Below are 22,731 nucleotides of genomic sequence, written 5' to 3'. Positions count from 1 at the left end.
GTCCTACTATGGCCAAGGCATAGCTCATGAATATTAATTAAGTCACGCTTCGGTAGTTTGGTTACCTTCCTGGAGCGTACAGTCACATGACAGAATGACTCATACATTTTCATGAGCCAAGTTTTCCCGTAGATTCAGTTTGAAGGACCGCCCACCCGCGAAATTCCAGTTATTATAGTTAACTTTTCTTTTCAAGTGTGGGTGAAGAAGAATTTATCATAGATTTGGCTAGAATTATTTTTTTTAAAGGAAACATACCTTAAAGTTGTTGTTGTTGTTATGTGTGTTTTCTTGCACTTCAAATAAAGTATGTTTCGTTAATTCGCCAGCTGATTACCGCCCACTTATAACCTCTGCTTTTCAGCCAAGTAGTTACGCCCACTGATCTAACGTCATGTTACGTAATTAATATTCATAAGCTAAGCCTTCAACATAGTGGGATTCGCAAACTCGGCTTTGGAGAGAGAAGTAGTGATGATGTCATATATGAAAACGTACCCCACTCCCCCTAGTGAGACGCGCTGATTTGTCTTTCACATTTTTTTTTTCTGCAGAAGTTTTGAGAAGTGACTGAGACACACCGCGACCCAGAGTTCAGACAAAGTGACACACAATTTCGCAGGATTACCTTTACCGCATCTTTAAAGTGAATATTGGACGTTTACCAACGGGACGGGGTTTTTAAATCGAGCCCCTCATCCTGGACGGGCTGAAAACTTTCAACCGAACAAAATGAACCGGAGCTTTAATAATAAATCGCAGTCTTTGCGTAGCTTAAACATGAACGCAGTGGAAGTAAAAAGCAAGGTAAGTGTTAAATGAAAGCCATGCACGAGAAGTATGCGTTCATATTCTATGTTGTGTATGTTTAGATGGGAAAAGTATGGATGGCTAATTCCGGTTAGCCCATGCCAAGTCAGTATTAAATACCCTAAAAAATTCCTGATCATTTTGTTTTGACTCCAGTAGATTTGGTCACTGCACATAACCGTTTTGGCGCCTGAACTGTCACGTTACTGGATATTTTTACGTTTTTTCCTATGAAGTATACATACAATAGTTGGACTGAAGTTGTCCTGAGAATGTTTCAGTAATGTTTCTGTGCAGCATGTGGCTTTCATATGGAGATTTCTTCTCTTGCCCGTGCGCTGCATACTATTTCCTGCAGTGTTTTTAATGTTCACAACAGTTCAGGTTAAACAATGTCTTCATTACAAGCTCCGAAAATAGTATCTAAACAGTACCAATACATTATTTACACAATTTACAAGAGAACATAAGAGCTGATTCATTGGGCTGGGCTCTTTGTGACAGTTGGACAAATTGATACTTTTGTTATTTACCCCATATAGTCTTACACTGTAGATTCACTTTAACAGAACTTATTTTTAAGATCGACTATCTATTTGTCTATCTGTATGTCTGTCTGTCTGTCCACTCTTTCATTTCTCTCTGTCTATCTGATCACTCTGTCTGTCTGACCACTCTTTCATTTCTGTCTAACTACGTCTGACTGACTGACCACTCTTTCCTGTCTGTCTGTCTGTCTGTCTGTCTATCCCCTGTCTGTCTGAACACTCTTTAATTTCTCTCTGTCTATCTGATCACTCTGTCTGTGTGTGTCTGTCTGATCACTTTCATTCCTATCTATATATCTGTCCATCCGTCTATCTATCGATCTATCTGTCTGACCACTCTTTAACTGTCTGTCTATTACTTCTGTCTGTGTGTGTCTGTCTGATCACTCCTATCTATCTACAGTTAAATTCAGAAGTTTACATACACCTTAGCCAAATACATTTAAACTCAGTTTTTCACAATTCCTGACATTTAATCGTAAAAAACATCTGACTGTCTTAGGCCAGTTAGGATCACTACTTTATTTTAAGAATGTGAAATGTCAGAATAATAGTAGAGAGAATTATTTATTTCAGCTTTTATTTCTTTCATCACATTCCCAGTGGGTCAGAAGTTTACATACACTGTTAGTATTTGGTAGCATTGCCTTTAAATTATTTAACTTGGGTCAAACGTTTTGGGTAGCCTTCCACAAGCTTCTCACTATAAGTTGCTCGAATTGTGGCCCATTCCTCCAGACAGAACTGGTTTAACTGAGTAAGGTTTGTAGGCCTCCTTGTTCGCACACACTTTTTCAGTTCTGCCCACAGATTTTCTTTTGATTGAGGTCAGGGCTTTGTGATGGCCACTCCAATACCATGACTTTGTTGTTATTAAGCCATTTTGCCACAACTTTGGAGGTATGCTTGGGGTCATTGTCCATTTGGAAGACCCATTTGTGACCGAGCTTTAACTTATGGCTGATGTTTTGAGATGTTGCTTCAATATATCCACATAATTTTCCTTTCTCATGATGCCATCTATTTTGTGAAGTGCAACAGTCCCTCCTGCAGCAAAGCACCCCCAGAACATGATGCTGCCACCCCGCATGCTTCATGGTTGAGATGGTGTTCTTCAGCTTACAAGCCTCACCCTTTTTCCTCCAAAAATAACAATGGTCATTATGGTCAAACAGTTCAATTTTTGTTTCATCATACCAGAGAGCATTTCTCCAAAAAGTAAGATCTTCGTCCCCATGTGCACTTGCAAACTGTAGTCTGGCTTTTATGTGGTGGTTTTGGAGCAGTTGCTTCTTTTTTGCTGAGCAGCCTTTCAGATTATGTCGATATAGGACTTGTTTTACTGTGGATATAGATACTTGTCTACTTGTTTCCTCCAGCATCTTCACAAAGTCCTGTGCTGTTGTTCTGGGATCGATTTGCAATTTTCGCACCAATGTTCATCTCTAGGAGACAGAATGCGTCTCCTTCCTGAGCAGTATGATGGCTGCGTGGTCCCATGGTGTATATACTTGCGTACTATTGTTTGTACAGATGAACGTTGTACCTTCAGGCATTTGGAAATTGCTCCCAAGGATGAACCAGACTTTTTTTCTGAAGTCTTTGTTGATGTCTTTAGATTTTCCCATGATGTCAAGCAAAGAGGCTCTGAGTTTGAAGGTAGGCCTTAAAATACATCCACATGTATACCTTCAATTCATTACACCTCCAGTTGACTCCAGTTAGCCAATTAGCCTATCAGAAGCAAATTGGCTAACTGCCTAAAGGCTTGACAATATTTTCTGGAATTTTCCAACTGCTTAAACTTTAACTTAGTGTATGTAAATTTCTGACCTACTGGAATTGTGATATACTCAATTAAAAGTGAAACAGTCTGTCTGTAAACAATTGTTGGAAAAATTACTTGTGTCATGCACAAAGTAGATGTCCTAAATAACTTGCCAAAACTATAGTTTGCTAAAATTAAATCTGTGGAGTGGTTAAAAGATGAGTTTTAATAAATTAAACCTAAGTGTATGTAAACTTCTGACTTCAACTCTGTCTATCTGTCTGTCTGACCACTCTTTAATTTCTCTCTGTCTATCTGATCACTCTGTCTGTCTGTCTATCTATTACTTCTGTCTGTGTGTGTCTGTCTGTATGATCCATCCATCCACTGTCTGTCTGTCTGTCTGTCTGACCACTCTTTAATTTGTCTCTGTCTATCTGATCAGTCTGTCTGTCTGTCTGTCTGTTACTACTGTCTGTGTGTGTCTGTCTGTCTATCATAATAGTTGCCATGAAGAATAGTATGGGTTCTATTTATATGGTGATGATAGATCTGTTATCACTCAAAGCAGGGCCATACAGAGTTTTCAAATAATTGCTCTGTTTGCCTGAGGTAATGCCTGACTGACTAAGCTTCAACAAACCATTCATGAATAGAAATCGCTCTATATCTATCACCGCTTCCGTGTATGGTGATGTGGACTCAGTTGATCATACACCTGTTGCAGCCAAGCTGATGAAGACTGTATCCCTGGAGCTGTCAAAGTGCTGTCATTTGAGTCCAATGGATCTAGATGATTTGCTGCACATCTCTGCCTTTTCATTTTAGTTGTGTATAATGCTTGTAGTGCATTTTTTTTATTTTTTCTTTTTTCTTTAGAAAAAGCATTAACCAGTTAACATTTAAAGCCTAAATTCAAAATTAAGTGATAGTGGCCAAAGATACTCAGCTGTCTATTGTGAGATCTTGGACTAGACTTGGGCCAGACACATTTTAGAATGTGGTTATGGATGTGATGGTCCTAATTACTGGAATGTGTTCGCAACGTGCCCAAATGCCGACTCCATTGCTGTGGTCTGTTTATTCACCTCTATTATTCAACCATGTTCTAATTCATAACAGGGGCTGAAAAGCCCTGCTACTGTTGTCATTGAAAGGAGCCACTGTTTTGGGTCTGTAAAGACAAGAGGGCCCCATTAAGTTTCCCCCTCTCTTGGAAGAGCCTGATACTTCCATTTGAATTTTGGAGTGGTGCGGATCAACCTGCTTTCCCAATGAAACTTGAAAGAACCAGTAATCATCGTAAATGGAAACCCCACCAGTGAAAGCATTGATGGAGGAATGTGTGAAAATAAAACCTGCGAGGCAAGAATGCTAGTCTCAATGCTGACGGGTGGATCTGAAAACAAAGTTGCACTTGTTATCTAAGATCTCCCAACCGTGATGGTTGGTATCAACAACACAAAGGATGTAGTCGTGTTCACCAATCATGCACTGACTCACCATTGTGACGTCACTTATCTTTCAGTATCGCACAAAGTCAAGTCCGATATCTCACAGTTAAGAAAAGGGTTGTTCTGACAGGAATTCTGTTGGCGATAAGAGTGTGTGAGGGGGTTTCTGAAGTAGACCATGTTGCAGTGTTATTTTGTTTGGAGCTGGTTTTGTCTAACACTTCATATCTAAAGAAAGCCCACTGATATGCCTAAGGCTCTGAATGTCTTACAGAAGCACACCCCCTACTGCTCTTTCACTGCCAAATTCTCCACTTATGTAGCTGGATTTTAATTGGAAATACACACTGTTGGAAAACTATACTGACACTTGATAAGATTACATTTTGGGTACTGTTTAATGTCAGACAAGTATGTAGCATAAAGAGCTGTAGCTCTCTATTGGCGCTAGCTTCTTGTTTTGACTTGCCTGAACCTGTCAAGGTCTGTGGACTGGGGAAATTTTTTTCCGCTGTTCTCATCAGGATTTGATTTTGGAAACTGGGTTAGATTTGTCTCTGTTGAGACCCGTATTCTCAATGACCCGAGGTCATGTAATGGTTTTTGAACAGCAGTGATCACAAGTTGTGCAAACAGCCACTGCACACAGGTTGAGTTTGCACATGGATTGCAGAAATATTACAATATTTAAAGGAGTCATATCTTAGAAAATTATTTATTTTAAATGAAAGAGTTCAATATACTATGTAAACATACTGTACGTTTAGAGCTGAAAACGTCCTCCCCAGTCCAAAATAAAGACTTCGAAACTAAGCTTCAAATATGTTTCCTTGTGAACTTGCACAGCTTTCTGATGTCAAATAGAAGAATACATTAACACATGACCACCCACATTTACACATCATTAATGCCTATTTAGGGTTCAGCAATTTCACAGTGAAATAATGATGAAGAAGTAGGCTAGATACTATTCTATCACCTGAGGAAGATACTATTATTCCACTTTGTATATAACTAAGGATAAATTTGAAATGGGGAAAGTTTTTTAAATGTTGTGCTGAAAACGTGATTATTTTACAAGTTGATCATTAAACACAAGAGGTGCTAAATCAATTACTTTTATGCCGTGTAAGATGGCAGATTATACAGTGCATTCAGAAAGTATTCAGACCCCTTAATTTATTTTTCACATTTCGTTATGTTGCAGCCTTATGCTAAAATGCTTTATTTAATTTTTTCACATCAATCTACACTCCATACAAGGGCTGGGCGATAGGACGATGTAATCGGATATCGACGATGTCTTGCAAAGATCCCGATGCCGATTGCGACACTCATTGACGATGATCAACAGTATCGGGAAAAAAATCATGGATCTGAGAAGTCGGCAGATATATTAAACAGTAGCCCAGGATGTGAAACTAGCACCCGCCACCCGCAAAATGCGACAAGGATGAACCCATTTCGCAAGCTTCTCGTGTAAATGTATTTCATGTATGGGTAATTTTGCTCATCTACCCGCAATAGGCTGGCGACCTGTAAGATGTCTTGGAGTGACACATGACAAGAAATGCTGTTAGTCACAAAGACATGCGCTTGAAGAAACATACTTTATTATATTTTTAAGAACAGGCAAAAGAAAAGCCGTCAGTGCTTATTCCTGATTTGCTGTTTGTTCAGAGGCGTGCAGCACAAGCCTGTCTCGTGGAACAAGCGCATGTAAAGAGTTTTCACTCTTTTTTTTTTTTTTTCTCAGTTTCATTTGTCTGAAAACTGTTTGGAAGAATAATGTCGCCTATGAGAATGCTGCAAATTATCTCCAATCATCTCGGGAGGTGCTGTGAGTTTAATTAGCTTTATTTCCATGCGGTTAACATGCATTGTGAACGCAACTCTATAATAATAGTAATAATAATAACTAAGCAATATATCACAAGCAAGACTGCTGTTGAATAAAAGTTTGGCAAAAAAAGCAATGACATGTTGGAAAGTTCTATTTTCACTTGTTAAAAGTTTTAAGAATTGATTAGACACCATTTTGATGACTAAATTAAACTCTAAAACATGGAGTTCTGGAAAATAGAAATAATAATAACTAAAAGGAAAACATGATTTCGTAAAGAATAATACAGATTTCAGGGCGCTACTTAAAAACACTTAAGCAATGCATCCTTGATTGTGAAACACTTGAAGGAAACATGCATTTCTTTTAATTTATTATTTACATTGAAATGTAACTAGGGTAAATGGGTGTGTTCAATAGCACATTGTCATATTAGCATATTTTTGCTGTGGTACCGAAATTTGTATCGAGAACCGTGAAATTCCACTGGTATCAGTACAGACTACTGAAATTTTGGTACTGTGACAACATTAATTCTGACTACCTATGAGTAGACGACTTTAATGATTTAAGTTTAGGAATTTAGGAATATCTGAAGGCAAACAAGGCCAGTTTATTTCCTAAGAAATAACTTATTTCCTCAACGATCATTCAAACAGAACATATTTTACACAGGAGGAAAACTTTGTCCATTATTGTTTTCATAAGCCTTGGAAGACATTAAAAGCCCTTTGTTTACTCACCTTTTTCTTTACAGTGCAATGCCATAAGCATAGGTAATCTCTCATCTCCATCTGACCTGTACAGGTTTTTATTTTTTCTTTTTGCCTTGTGAATTAGTCATTTTAATAACTAGGCCTGTTTAATGATTTACATAAAATAAAAACTATATTACTATGAATGTTAATGCATGATATGCAAAATATCATCTTATTATCTATCTGTCTTCTACATATTATTATCTATTTTTGATATTAGGCAAACTGTTAGTCTCAGTCACCATTCACTTTCATTGTATGGAAAAAAAGATGAATGAAAGTGAATGGTGACTGGGACTAACATTCAGCCTAACATCTCCTTTTGTGTTCCACAGAAGAGAGAAATGCATATTGGCTTGGAACAACATATGGTTGGGTAATCATGACAGAATTTTGATTTTTGGGTGAACTGTCCCTTTAACTACCTATAAAAGTATTTGTTAAAGGTATTTGCCAGCAACAATATAAACGTAAGTCAGCACATGATTGCATGTCTTGCTGGAAAACAAATGACTGAGGAGAAAGATCATAATGGAGGTTGTATACAATAAAAATCATTCCATCTGAATAAAACTAGAGGTAAGAATTGAGGTAAATAGTAGTCCCCTGGGAGATTTAGATGCGATTTGTAAAATTTTGGATGTTTTAGTTTTACAAGATTTATTAAATAGTTGAAATAGTTTGAACTTTTAGCCCGCAACACTTGACAGTGCCATGTGTAACGCTGACGCTTTACTCCATAGACTTCAATGTATGGGGCAATGCTGTGAAAGGGCCTTAAAGGTCAGAAAGGCGGTGAAAAATAGTCATGCAATATTAAATTACGACTTTTGGTTCAAGAAACGTTGAGCAAAATTATCTGTGGGCTTCAAAGAAAAAAATAATGTAATATAACCTCTTTAATGCCATTTTTTCCAATTATAAATTGACTGTTTCCCTATGACTGAAATTGAGCAAACAGAGAAAGTGTATTTCAGAGCTCAAACAAAATATTGTCATATTACAGAAATATGCTTTTCAGCTGGCTTTTCATTAAACTCTGCCATGTGTGTTATTCTTTTGTCAGTGAAATAGCACCTTTTAATTGCTCTCTAGTTAAAATGATATATAGGTTAAATTCTTATACTGATCAAATAGTTATTTTCCAGTTCTTCATGTTTTCACATGTAGTCAGCTTGATCATATGCCTGCCTCACAGAGACCCTCAGATTATATTTCTGCTGCATGCTTTTTTTATTTCCTGTATTGCTAATAACAGGCTGCCATTGGCTAATGTAGGACTCTCATTCTAGGGGCATAATTACAGCATTAGGGCAACGCAGTCCGCAAATGACTGCTGGGATGCTGCAGCCACAACCACTTTTGCGAAAGACAAAGCAAGGCCTGTGTTTTCAGGCTGAATGAGGTGACCCACGCATTCATTCAAGACTTACATCTACATGGCAATCACGTGATCAGAGATACAACCTCAGCTTGACCTCTTGTGGTGCATTGGGTGCCTATTATATGCTTCCAATCCAGTTGGACATTCATTTCATATAGTTTAACATAATTTTTGCGCAGAAAGTTATGTGCATTTCTTAATGAGTTAATTTAGGTTGGGAAGAAGAAATACTTAGTGGCCATTAAAGGTGCACACAGTAATTCTAATCCAATAAATGTTTTGTCAAATTCTGTATATATCTCCTCACAGTCTGCTAGCTGTCCGTTCTGTGGGTGGGCTGAAAAAACAAATCTAGAATTTGTACACAGCCCTGGCTCTGAAAATCAGACAAAAACAAAGTGGTACAGACTGATCAACACAACACTACTCCAGCCAATCAACAGCAGGGGGTGGTTCTTGCACGTGCACAGGATGGGGGTGGGGGCAGTGTGAGAGGGAAATTCATTAGAAGAGCGATGGCAAATCTGGCTGATGTGAACTTTCTAAACTCCAAGGAGGACAAATGGCTGAGAAACCGACCAAGAGAAAAAGGTCAGACGAATATAAACTAAAAAAGAAGGATTATGATAAGTTGAGGGCTAGGAGCCACGTCAACATCGGCGAGGCTTTTCAGCGGTGAAGAAACCAACGAAAGGTAAAAGGCTTGAAGATGGATGCATAAGTTGCTCTTTTTCTTCTCGATAAGTGGGTAACATAAATTTAGCTGTTTCACAGAACCCATATATGCTGTTGTTGTGATGTTAGATTTAGTAGCAGGAGAGTTGTGAGTGTCTGGAGCTGGTGTGCGTAAAACCGTCTCGTGTGCATGAATTTGGGGGAGGCGGAGCTTCCAAAGGAGCACTGAAAGGAGGAGAGTGTTTGTTTTGGCAGTTGAGTTCGAATATCAACCATGTTTCTCAGGAATCGCTGAGTGCACCTTTAAGGTATAGCCTAATAGTTAAACATCTGGACTGGTAACCAAAAGGATGTAGGTTCAAATCCTGCAATGGGTGGCCTACTTTAGCAATCAACATTGCACCCCTAAACAAGGCACTTACATTTGGGTAAGTTTACATTTTGCTGTTCTATGGTGATGTCATGAGAAAGTTGTGAGAACCAATTCTGATAACCTTGCAATAACCCAATAACAATAATCACTCTCGCAACCATTCTGTTGTACTGAATTTCAGCAAGAATTTCACTTGTCCAATCAATTTCTAGGTGATCTAAGTGTTGTGTATTAATGAGGTATGTTTTTATTTGTTTGTTTATTTGAAAGGGAGAAATATTTAATAAATGGGTGTCCATTTAAGGGTGTGAGCATAGTAGTTAAAGATCTGGGCAACAGTGCCCGCCTACTTTTTCAGCCGTCTTGGTTCCGGAAGTATTTTTTCCATAAATGTTTTCCATAGGGAGTTAATCAAAATCCTTCCTAAAAGAGTTTTAAGCCATGAACCAAACCAACCAGGCTAATCACAACATTAAGAATTTTAATTTTAAGCCAAAAATGATTTAAAAAAACGCTCTAAAAAAGACTGTACTTTCATGAGGGAGTTCATCCCATAAAGCTTTGCGAATGTACAAATATATAAGTAATCGAGTGTAGGGAGACCGACAAAATTGCAGCATTTGAAGTGTGTTTAATGGGAGTTGCCAGTCACAGCAGAGCAGGTTTGGTGGGCTTTATTTGCATATTCTCTGATTGGTGAATCTTTCTTAACTGGATCATGGGTAGTGTAGTTCTTCACTAAATTCTGCCAATTAACAAATTTTGTTTTTTTAAATTAAGTTGAAATAATACTGACTGATGGTTCAGCAGAAGCATTTCATCGATTAACATCCTCGGAGCTCATGGTAGGTCTGTCTTTAAAGGTTTATTAGTTAGCGTTAATAATCAATTATCCAATGGAGGAAATTAATGGAATTTTTACTTGCGGTTGGAACCAGATCGTTGCGCTCTCTAACAGGAAGGTTGTAGCTTCGAATCCATTAACTACTATCACCATTGTGTCTGAGTAAGGCACTCAATCCCATATAAGTTTATTTGGCGTAGTTCCATATGGATATCACAGTAAAGTTGCGGAAACCAATCCCACCAGCTTTGGTCGTGTGGCAATAAAGATTCTAGTTAATTCACATTTGGAAAGAGATGTGGTATTGTGTTTTGAGAGTAAGGATATTTTGTCTTGCCCACCTGTGCTACCCAGCTGCAGAAAATGTTCTGAATGTGACAGGGTGACATCCGTTGGTTTGCATTGTTGTCGAGATTTATTTTGCTTACTCATCAACCTGCATTGTGGTTCATTCTATTGTGTCCCTGTTTCCTCATTTCAAACAGCAGAACTGGCAAGTTCATTACAGCTTAGCAGAGTGAACGGTTCCTTTCCATCCACATGTGGAAACCTGTTGGAGCCTAGCGAAATAACTCTTTATCTCTCAATGTCAGTGTTATTTGGTTCCTGACATGTTTTGTTTAAAGGCTTTATATATTTAGGGACTAATAAGTAAAAACAAGAAGCTTTGTGAAAGTAAGGTGGTGTCACAGCCAGACACAATGAAGACATATTATGTCTACCTTCAGTTTCAGGTTAACATTGTGCAGATGACATTGGTGTGATTTAACCCTCAGTTTCCTTGTCTTGCAGATAAGATGCTCTAGATGCTAAACACACCTGGAAATTTGGAATTTCCACAATTTTGTAATTGTGTTTTGCAAGCCTGAAAATTAGTATTAAGTCATGTAAAAGTTAAGGAAATTTCTAAAGTGAATATACATTTTTCCAGTTATGCTCTGCTCTAAAATATTTAATATACTTATAATGATGTCCGATTTTTGAGGGAATCTTTCTTTTGAGTCAGTTGGTCAAACTGTTTTACAAATCGCTCTGTATGATTCTTTAGCAAAACAGTCTGAATTTGAATAATTTAAAAAAAATCCTTATCCAGTAATCACAAACGACTGGAAAGGTCATGGAAATGTATTGTCATATATAGAGTTGATCATGTTAAGTCAGACTAGTAGTGACTTTTCATTGCAATCGTTTGGTAGCAGCATACTGACTTCTGCTTTTCTTTTGTAGTATGGGGCAGAGTTCCGAAGGTTTTCGGTGGATCGGCTAAAACCCGGCAAATTTGATGAGTTCTACAACCTCATCATGACCATCCACCGGATCGCAAACATGGAGGTGATGATTGGATATGCTGACGTCCATGGAGATCTCCTTCCCATCAATAACGATGAGAACTTTTGCAAGGCCGTGTCTACCGCACACCCCCTGCTGCGAATCTTCATACAAAAACAAGGTACAATCTCTCTCACTCCACATGCTTTCCTCCCACATCCCTTTGTTTGTGTCCTAGATTTGCCTTGCATTGTTTCTTCAAGGTGGATGTTACTGCTTTATTTGAAGCATTGTCTCTTTTTGTCTGTAGTTGTTTCTGGTGTAGGAGAACAGTAGAGATACATGAGAGTCAAACAGATGAATGCCTGAAGAATCGTTTTGAAATTGTTTTGTGACACTTTACATTGAATCGAATCTTGGTGTACTTCAAGATTCCCACCTCTAGTCACTTTATGGTTAAAACTCAACAGAATGTAGCATGTGAATTCAGTGCATGAAGTATTTACAGAGCGATCCAAGGATACTCAGCCCACAATTTCTCTGCCTCATCCTGTGGTTAGGCAAAAATACAGGGTAAATACAGTCATGTGATTGTATGTAGTGTTCTTTAAGCAAAGACATATATATATACACACATAGTCAAAAACAACGTCCTCAGTGTGGCCCCCGTGTGCAGCTATTATGTTGTCACATTTTCCCTTGCGTGGGCCAGCACACACTGATCTGTGTGTTTCTACAGGAATGACTGCTTGTTTTGATGGTAGGGAAGAGAGTGACAGTTCTTTCCTGTAGAGAGACTCAGACTCAGACTGTAAATCCCAATGCAGCCTTAAAGACAAATCAGCATCCTGTAGCCAAACTGATACAGTGTCTGTGTGCTGTTAGATATTTGTCCTGTGATGCCAGTCCTGTGTTTGTTTAGGTGCCAGCTAATGACTTGATTTCAGCTGCAAAATTTGCTTTCAAAAACTTGGTTACTAGTAGTCATGTTTAAGAGTGTAGAACCTGGTAAAGAACTACACTACCCATGATCTTGAAAAGGAAAGCTCCACCAATCAGAGAAATGTGGCCAACAAAGCATGCCAAAAGAGCTATGCAGTGACCACCCACTCCCATGGCACACTGTGAATAAGATAATCGAGATTGTCTCCCTACACTCTGAAACTACACATATATTTGTAAGTATCTGAATATTTTGCAGTACAGTTAAAATATATTGTTTCTGTACTTATATTCAGCAACTAAAAATAAATTATGTTTTTAAGTTGTCATTCACAATGCTTCAAGTGATTGTAGTTCATGAAAGATGTTAAGTACAGTTTTTTCCAAATAATCTTTTGTTTTAAATCAAAGTTTGTAATGTTGTGATTCACCTCGGAGCTGATTGGTTTGGTTAATGGCTTACAACTCTTTAATGAAGGACTTTATGAAATCCCTTTGGAAAAAGTGAATGGGGAAAATATTTCCGGAACCAAGACAGCTGAAAAAGTTAGCCGGCACCATTGCACTTTACACCGGATTCACACATACCCCTTGAGGGGGTGTGAGCAACGCATTGCGTTTGGGCTTTCACATTAGCCGCGTCTCTTTTCTAGGTTCCTATGGCAAAGGCGGGCGGTCACATGCACTTGTTTATCAACATACTTGGTTGTGATTGGTTAATATATCAAAGCAGGCAAGTCCACTCAGCAGTCATCTTTGGAACGCTCTCGGGCAGGCTGGGCACCTATTTTCTTTGTAAACAAGCGACAAAAAAGTACAGCTCCTATCTATTTGAATGGGAAAGACTGAAATGTCCAAAAAGGTTGGTCAAGATGCAGACCTATAAATTGTAGTGTATAGTTGGTTCGGTTTAAATATTGTTTATTTATTTTTGCATCTTTTCTAAAATCTCCTGATTATTTTAGTTTTCTACTGCACTCAGAGACGCTGAGTTTAGCGTGAGCCGTGTGGCAAATAGGTTCGGCGCCGAAACTATCAGCTCACTGCCACGTCTGAGACGCTTTACCTCACGATTTACACTTGCAATGTGGAGGGTGTAATCTGTTAATTTGGGTGCCGAAACATAAACGCGCTGCTCACGCCCCGCTCACGGAGGATATGTGAAACCGCCATTATTTAAGATCTGTCAACAGCATCTGTGGCATTCTATTGAGTACCACAGAAAATGTCGTCCCTCAGTTTGAAAAATAAATGAAATTTGAGTTTACAGTAATGCACTTGCAGCGGCTCTCTATAAAGCCACAAAATGTAAACATTACATACACGTTAACATGAGACTAGTGTGATTAGAATTGCTTGCTAACCTTGTCTGTGCAAAGTATCAAATCTTTCAACTCCCGTCAAGACCATGCAAAGACAGTAAACCCAGTAATCTTTGCATGATATTTGCAAGGATTGCAGAAAGCGCAGAAGTAAATCCACCCAGAGAAATTACATTGGTGACACAAAAGCTAGATGTTCATCCACCTAAAATAGAAGTCCCACTGCTTCAATTTAAAGTCATGTCCACACTAAAACATTTTGTTTTAAAACACATAGATTTTTCTACATTTACGCCTCTCATCCACACAGGAAAGGGTGTTTTCCTCCACCAAAAATGGAGACTTTTGAAAACTTTCTCCATAACCACATAATTTGGAAAACGATAATGTTAGAAAACTGAAAACAGAGTTTACTGATTAGTCTGGATGTGACCTGAAAGTGCTTCAACAGAAATACAATTTGCACATTTATGCTTTTTTCTTTTTCTTTTTTTTTTCCTTTTTTTTTTTTTTTTAACCCTGTGGAATGCTTTGCCTCATTGAATTCCATTGTTAGAGCATTGCTGTGGTTATGGAGAGCGTTTTCAAAAGTCTAAATTTTTTTTGAAGGAAAACGCTGTTTCAGTGTGAATGAAAGGCATAAATGTAGCAAAATCAATGTGTAAACCCAATTTTTACTTGTTTTCATAAACAAGCCAACCTTATTGGTTGACCACTAGTTGTTAGATAATTGGTGTGTGGATTATATGGATTATTATTTTGAATAAAGTGTGCTTGGCTGTTCATTTGTGGGTTCAGTTCTCTCTATTCTCAGAGGGACTGCTGCCTGTAGAATGCAGGTCACAGACAACCATCTCTCTGTTGGCATGGCAGGCATTTCACACAAACAAAAGAGCCACATGAAAAGAGACAAACAGATAGAGAGAGGCACCTTAGCAGGCTGGGCTGTGCTCATCTCTCCACAGCCACACACACAACTTCTCTAACCACACTTTTGAGGTATGAACGCTGCAACATTTGTATACTTAACATCTCTGCAGTTACACAACTGCAGTCCACTTATGCCTCGATGAAGAAGCAATGCATAGTTAAACCCAAGAACAGGCTTCGAGCTGTTTACAGTAAATATTTTGTTTAGTATTATTAACAGCTAATGCTGGTGACACTTTTGACACTTTATGTACAGTTAAGTTTAGCAGACCTCATAAAGGACGATTCAATGACTAGATTACATTTTATGAAGAAAATTTAGTAAATCCTTAGCAAGGACCATTAGTTAGATGTTTTGGTGACAGAAACATATTTTGGACATCACAGATTATGCTGTTTTCAGAAAAATTAGTGGAATGTGGTCAAACCATTCATGCACAAAGTTCTTTTCCTCACGATGGTTTGGCTTCGAGTCATGGATTACGTAAGTCGTGTTTTCTTAAAACAGCACAAGCTTTTAAGTTGTCAGCAGGATTCAGCAGTACTATTATGCTAATTAGTATCTTTGCACATAGCTGTGAGTGCCATTCAGCGCTCATAGTGACCATTGTGAATGTGGGACAATGAGGTGCTTTCTCATGGTTTAGCTATCTCTTAACCTGAGTGTGAGTAAGCCCGTAACAAGCAGCGCTCGCTGGGCTCCCAGCATTCATGTCACTCATGAGTTACTGACATAGACGCACTCACACAGATAGACGGTGAGTCAGAGCAGTGTAAATGACAAATTATATGCTGCCTTCATGTGCTTCATGCCTTCATCGTAATTTTCCTACTTCCCACTTCTGAAGTGGTAATTACGAGTATGTCGTGTTCACATGCTTTGTTGTCGGAAAGAACAGGAAACATGGACGAGGCCAGGTTCATTCATTCATATTTCTTGAGGAACTTTTTTTTTTGTTTTTTTTACACCATAATACATATCACTCAGTTAGCTTGCTGACGATAATGGAATTTTGGTCAAATACAAGGTATTTTCACAGTGTAAATACGTACAATATGCATAGAATGGTTGCTGATATACATAAATGAATATGACCAAAATGGCAAGCGCTAACAATTAGCTGTGTTTAGAAAATTTTATAAAACCTGTCATTCACTACAGAAACTACTCTCCTCCACCATCTCCTCCACAGATTTAATATTTTCGTTTAGGACATCTACTTTTTCCATGACACAATAATGTATACAACAATTGTTTACAGACAGATTGTTTCACTTTTAATTGACTATATCACAATTCCAGTTGGTCAGATGTTTACATACACTAAGTTAACTGTGCCTTTAAGCAGCTTGGAAAATTCCAGAAAATGATGTCAAGCCTTAAGACAATTAGCCAATTAGCTTCTGATAGGAGGTGTACTGAATTGGAGGTGTACCTGTGGATGTATTTTAAGGCCTACCTTCAAACTCAGTGCATCTTTGCTTGACATCATGGGAAAATCAAAAGAAATCAGCCAAGTCCTCAAAAAAATTAATAAAAAAAATGGTGGACCTCCACAAGTCTGGTTCATCCTTGGGAGCAATTTCCAAATGCCTGAAGGAACCACATTCATCTGTACAAACAATAGTACGCAAGTATAAACACCATGGGACCACGCAGCCATCATACCGCTCAGGAAGGAGATGCGTTCTGTCTCCTAGAGATGAACGTAGTTTGGTACAAAAAGTGCAAATCAATCCCAGAACAACAGCAAAGGACCTTGTGAAGATGCTGAAGGAAACAGGTAGACAAGTATCTATTTCTACAGTAAAACGAGTCCTATATCAACATAACCTGAAAGGCTGCTCAGCAAGGAAGAAGCCACTGCTCCAAAACCACCATAAAAATGCCAGACAGCAGTTTTCAAGTGCACATGGGGACAAAGATCTTACTTTTTGGAGAAATTTCCTCTGGTCTGATGAAACAAAAATTGAACTGTTTGGCCATAATGACAATTGTTATGCTTGAAGGGAAAAGGGTGAGGCTTGCAAGCCGAAGAACACCATCTCAACCATAAAGCATGGGGGTGGCAGCATCATGTTGTGGGGGTGCTTTGCTGCAGGAGGGACTGGTGCACTTCACAAAATAGATGGCATCATGAGGAAGGAAAATTATGTGGATGCGGAGTGGTGGTGGCGTAGTGGACTAAAGCATTGAACTGGTCAGTTGGTTCAATCCCCACAGCCACCACCATTGTGTCCTTGAGCAAGGCACTTAACTTCAGGTTGCTCCAGGGGGACTGTCCCTGTAATAAGGGCACTGTAAGTCGCTTTGGATAAAAGCGTCTGCCAAATGCATAAATGTAAATGTGGATATATTGAAGCAACATCAAGACATCAGCCAGGAAGTTAAAGCTCGGTCACAAATGGTCTTCCAAATGGACAATGACCCCAAGCATACCCCCAAAGTTGTGGCAAAATGGCTTAAGGACAACAAAGTCAAGGTATTGGAGTGGCCATCACAAAGCCCTGACCTCAATTCAATAGAAAATCTGTGGGCAGAACTGAAAAAGCATGTGCGAGCAAGGAGGCCTACAAACCTTACTCAGTTAAACCAGTTCTGTCTGGAGGAATGGGCCAAAATTCCAGCAACTTATAGTGAGAAACTTGTGGAAGGCTACCCAAAACGTTTGACCCAAGTTAAACAATTTAAAGGCAATGCTACCAAATACTAACAGTGTATGTAAACTTCTAACCCACTGGGAATGTGATGAAAGAAATAAAAGCTGAAATAAATCATTATTATTCTGACATTTCACATTCTTAAAATAAATTAGTGATCCTAACTGACCTAAGACAGGGAATGTTTTCTATGATTTAATGTCAGGAATTGTGAAAAACTGAGTTTAAATGTATTTGGCTAAGATGTATGTAAACTTCTGACTTAAACTGTATACATACATACATACATATACATATATATATATATATATATATATACACCGATCAGCCACAACATTAAAACCACCTGCCTAATATTGTGTAGGTCCCCCTCGTGTCACAAAAACAGCACCAACCCGCATCTCAGAATAGCATTCTGAGATGATATTCTTCTCACCACAATTGTACAGAGCGGTTATCTAAATTACCATAGACTTTGTCAGTTCCAACCGGTCTGGCCATTTTTTATTGACCTCTCTCATCAACAAGGCATTTCCGTCCACATAACTGCCGCTCACTGGATGTTTTTTGTTTTTGGCACCATTCTGAGTAAATTCTAGAGACTGTTGTGTGTGAAAATCCCAGGAGATCAGCAGTTACAGAAATACTCAAACTAGCCCATCTGGCACCAACAATCATGCCACGCTCCAAATCACTGAGATCATATTGATTCCCCATTCTGATGGTTGATGTGAACATTAACTGAAGCTCCTGACCCGTATCTGCGTGATTTTATGCACTGCACTGCTGCCACACGATTGGCTGATTAGATAATCGCATGAATTTCTGTACGAGTATTTCTGTAACTACTGATCTCCTAGGATTTTAAGGCACAACAGTCTCTAGAATTTACTCCGAATGGTGCCAAAAACAAAAAACATCCAGTGAGCGGCATTTCTGCGGACAGAAATGCCTTGTTGATGAGAGAGGTCAACAGAGAATTGCCAGACTGGTTGGAACTAACAAAGTCTACGGTAACTCAGATAACCGCTCTGTACAATTGTGGTAAAAAGAATATAATCTCAGAATGTTATTCTGAGATGCGGGTTGGTGCTGTTTTGGCGGCACGAAGGGGACCTACACAATATTAGGCAGGTGGTTTTAATGTTGTGGCTGATCGGTGTGCATATACATATATATATATATATATATATATATATATATATATATATATATATATATATATATATATACACGTACATACAGGGTTGGGAGGGTTACTTTTGAAATGTATTCAACTACAGATTACAGAATACATGCTGTAAAATGTCATTTGTAACATATTCCGTTAGATTACACAAGGTCAGTAACATATTCTAAATACTTTGGATTACTTCTTCAGCACTGGTAGATTTTTTCACTTGTTTCGACTATAAAAACTCTGCCAGTACAGTAAGACAAAATACACATGTTAAAAATACTTTCTCTGAAAAACCTAAATATCTTATGCAGTGTTGTTTCTAAAATAAGATTAATCAAATTGATTTTTAGATATTTTTACAAGAAAACAATAAAAAAACATTATCAAGAATATGATTTTTGCCCTAATATCAAAAGGTCTTATTAGAAAAAAAGAAATTATGATCAACGTAAATTTTCTTGATTAAAAAAAAAAAATATGATCGTGCCTGGTAACGTGCATGTAAAATGGCTAGAGATAGCTGTTTAGCTTAGTTTTCTTTTTTCTGCTCATATGAATGTAACACATCATAAGAAAGTGTTTCACTGCTGTTCAAATACACTTTGGATCGCATCATTTATATGTATAAATGTTTTCCATCTGAAAGGACTAAATATTATATGAAACAAATGAAAAATAAAATGCAAAGTAATCTCTTCAGTAATCAAAATACTTCTTGATTGTAACTGTATTCAAATTACCAAATTTAAATTGCAACTGTAGTGGAATACAGTTACTTATATTTTGTATTTTAAATACGTAATCCCGTTACATGTATTCCGTTACTCCCCAACCCTGTGTGTGTGTGCGCGCGCGTGTGTGTAAATATGTAAATATTTATATATATATATATATATATGACACACACACACTGGCAGCCAAAAGTTTGGAATAATGTGCAGATTTTGCACTTCTGGAAAGAAATTGGTACTTTTATGGCATTCAACTGATCACAATGTATAGTCAGAACATTAATAACATGTAATGACAAAAATGTACATTAATAACAAAAATGTACAGAACTTAAACTACTTCAAAGAGTTCTCATAAAAAAAAAACTCCACACGCAGCAATGACAGCTTTGCAGATCTTTGGCATTCTAGCTGTCAGTTTGTCCAGATACTCAGGTGACATTTCACCCCACACTTCCTGTAGCACTTGCCCTAGATGTGGCTGTCTTGTGCGTGAGAAGTGCCCGACCTTACAGTCTAGCTGATCCCACAAAAGCTCAATGGGGTTAAGATCCATAACAGTCTTTGTTTCTTTGCCCACTCTAACCTTTTCTTTTTGATTTTCTGTTTCAAAAGTGGCTTTTTCTTTGCAATTCTTCCCATAAGGTCTGCACCCCTGAGTCTTCTCTTTACTGTTGTACATGAAACTGGTGTTGAGCGGGTAGAATTCAATGAAGCTGTCAGCTGAGGACATGTGAGGCGTCTATTTCTCAAACTAGAGACTCTGATGTACTTATCCTCTTGTTTAGTTGTACATCTGGTCTTCCACATCTCTTTCTGTCCTTGTTAGAGCCAGTTGTCCTTTGTCTTTGAAGACTGTAGTGTACACATTTGTATGAAATATTCAGTTTTTTGGCAATTTCAAGCATTATATAGCCTTCATTCCTCAAAACAATGATGAGACTGATGAGTTTCTAGACCTAATATTGACCTTAAGACATGCCAATCTATTGCATACTGTGGCAACTCAAACACAAACATAAACACAATGTTAAGCTTAATTTAACGAACCAAATAGCTTTCAGCAATGTTTGATATAATGGCAAGTGATTTTCTAGTACCAAATTAGCAATTTAGCATGATTACTCAAGGATAAGGTGTCGGAGTGATGGCTGCTGGAAATGGGGCCTGTCTAGATTTGATCAAAAATGACTTTTTTCAAATAGTGACGGTGCTGTTTTTTACATCAGTAATGTCCTGACTATACTTTGTGATCAGTTGAATGCTACTTTGGTGAATGAAAGTACCAATTTCTCTCAGAAACAGCAAAATCTGTACATTATTCCAAACTTTGGCCACCAGTGTATGTACAGTATAATATATAAAATATTATTATGTGTGTCTTATTCAGTTGAACTCCGAGCGTCTCATTAACCTGCATCACTTTCCTGATGAGTGCGTGAAGATTATCTGCTTTGAAGTGCTGTGATGCACACGTTGTCTGCGGAGGTGTGCGTCAAACTCCTGTGAAAATATAAATGAGGATTTTAGTAGTGAATGCAAAGCGCTCCAGTTTCACTTTATTTTAACGTTCGTGTAATGTCAAACGTTCATGGTCTTTGTGGATTCATACACGCAGTGTTAATGACTCACAGTAACGCAGAAGAAATGACAGAATGAAGAAACATTGAATCTTAAAGGTGTTCCTTCATGCGATTAAACCGGCTTGTGGGTATAATCAGAGAGCCTTAAAATAACTTGTAAAAGTTAATAATTTAGGACAGTAATATTTTACTATTGCATAATATAATATAGTAAAATAATTAAGTTTGGTTGGTTTCCAACAACAACAATGTAAATGTAAAATGGGTCAAGACTAAAGTTGACCAAAAAGAGACAGATATTTTAAGTATTTGGAAAAAAAAATTATATTTTAAATATTATTTTTCAAGGCATTCATACATTTTTAAAGCCTTAAAGGAAATCATATATCCTGATTTTATTATATGATAACATGTTAAATATGAATAAATGACTTAAGGCACATGAAGCACACAAACTTTAAGAAGTATGACCATTTGTATGACAATTCATCATTAGAATTGTTAAAGCCCTAAAACAGACAATAGTCATAATTGCAATTATTTGTTTGACAATTATTTGTCAGCCAAATTTCCTGACAGCCCTAAGCATGTTCAGCCGGACTGTGTATTTCAAATGCATTGGCCAAGCACTCGAATTTGTGTACACTTACTTGCGTAAAGAAGATGTTGCCGGCCACAAATTAAAGGCTGATGGGTAGGGCTGCACAATTAATCGAAATAAAATTGAAATCGCGATCTGACTTTGTGTGATTATTAAATTGCAAAGGGCTGCGATTTATTTAAATAAATAAATAGTCTACTCGATTTAAAGTTTTTTTTTTGTTTGTTTTTTTCCTGCTCTGTCCAGTCTATATTACATTAGAGCATTATTACAGCGTCTTCAGAGTGGTTCTGTGCTCCACAACTCTATCTAATGCTTAGAGTAAAAGAAGTGCTCAGCATTCGGTTCCGTACGTGCGCTAAGTGCTTTAAGTACACTACACCGGCGCGTCCTGCGTGAAGCGGTTTTTATTATCAGCATCTCAGTCTCCGCCAGGCACAGGCATCATAATAATAACGCGGAATACAAGATGGAGTATAATTCAAACAGTTTTATTAAATGATTGCTGAGCAAACAGCACAGTCAGTAGCACCTGTATAATCCAGAAAGAAAGTTGGAGATCAGATGTTACAATCCTGATTGGAGCATCCCTAATATTCCAGTTGATTGGGTTTCAAAAACTAATGATAATTATTAGTCTGCTGAGACCCTATCACAAAATGGACAAAAACAGGTACACGTTGGATGGGTACAATTTGAAAATGAAGAAGACAGTATTTTTCTTTGTTTCACTGTTTATATATTTATTTGTTTGTGGGTGAGTAATAATAAAAAAAAATTCTCAGTTTGGTTCATTTTAAGAGGAATCAAGTGTGAAATCTCCAGATGCCTTTTGGCAGTTGTACATGTGAAAAACATTTCCTTTTTTATTTATTTATTTTATTTTTATTTTTTCATAATCGCAGTTCAAATTGCAATCGCAATATTTTTCAAAATAATCGCAATATGATTTTTTTGTCCAAATCGTGCAGCCCTACTGATGGGCCAGATGTGACCTGAAGCAATGGCCTTAACTTACACAGACAAAACAGTTTCTTTACATGCCCCCCTGGAGT

At 37.8% G+C, this 22,731-nt stretch overlaps 1 protein-coding gene across 1 annotated transcript in view; it reads left to right on the top strand.

Annotated features, from left to right (window-relative positions):
• The first annotated feature begins 526 nt into the window (after positions 1 to 526).
• Positions 527 to 22,731, top strand: part of LOC127425581 (partitioning defective 6 homolog gamma-like) — a 48,264-nt gene continuing 26,059 nt past the window's right edge. Inside the window, exons 1-2 of the mRNA XM_051671716.1 lie at positions 527 to 807; positions 11,685 to 11,907. Of these exons, the coding sequence (XP_051527676.1) occupies positions 733 to 807; positions 11,685 to 11,907 (298 nt within the window). The 5' untranslated portion in view covers positions 527 to 732. The remainder of the gene's footprint in view (positions 808 to 11,684; positions 11,908 to 22,731) is intronic.

The sequence above is a fragment of the Myxocyprinus asiaticus genome, chromosome 34 (genome assembly GCF_019703515.2).
Source record: "Myxocyprinus asiaticus isolate MX2 ecotype Aquarium Trade chromosome 34, UBuf_Myxa_2, whole genome shotgun sequence".
NCBI classification, from domain to species: domain Eukaryota; kingdom Metazoa; phylum Chordata; class Actinopteri; order Cypriniformes; family Catostomidae; genus Myxocyprinus; species Myxocyprinus asiaticus.
Note: the sequence above shows the minus strand (reverse complement) of the source record. Positions and strands in the feature narration are given on the sequence as shown.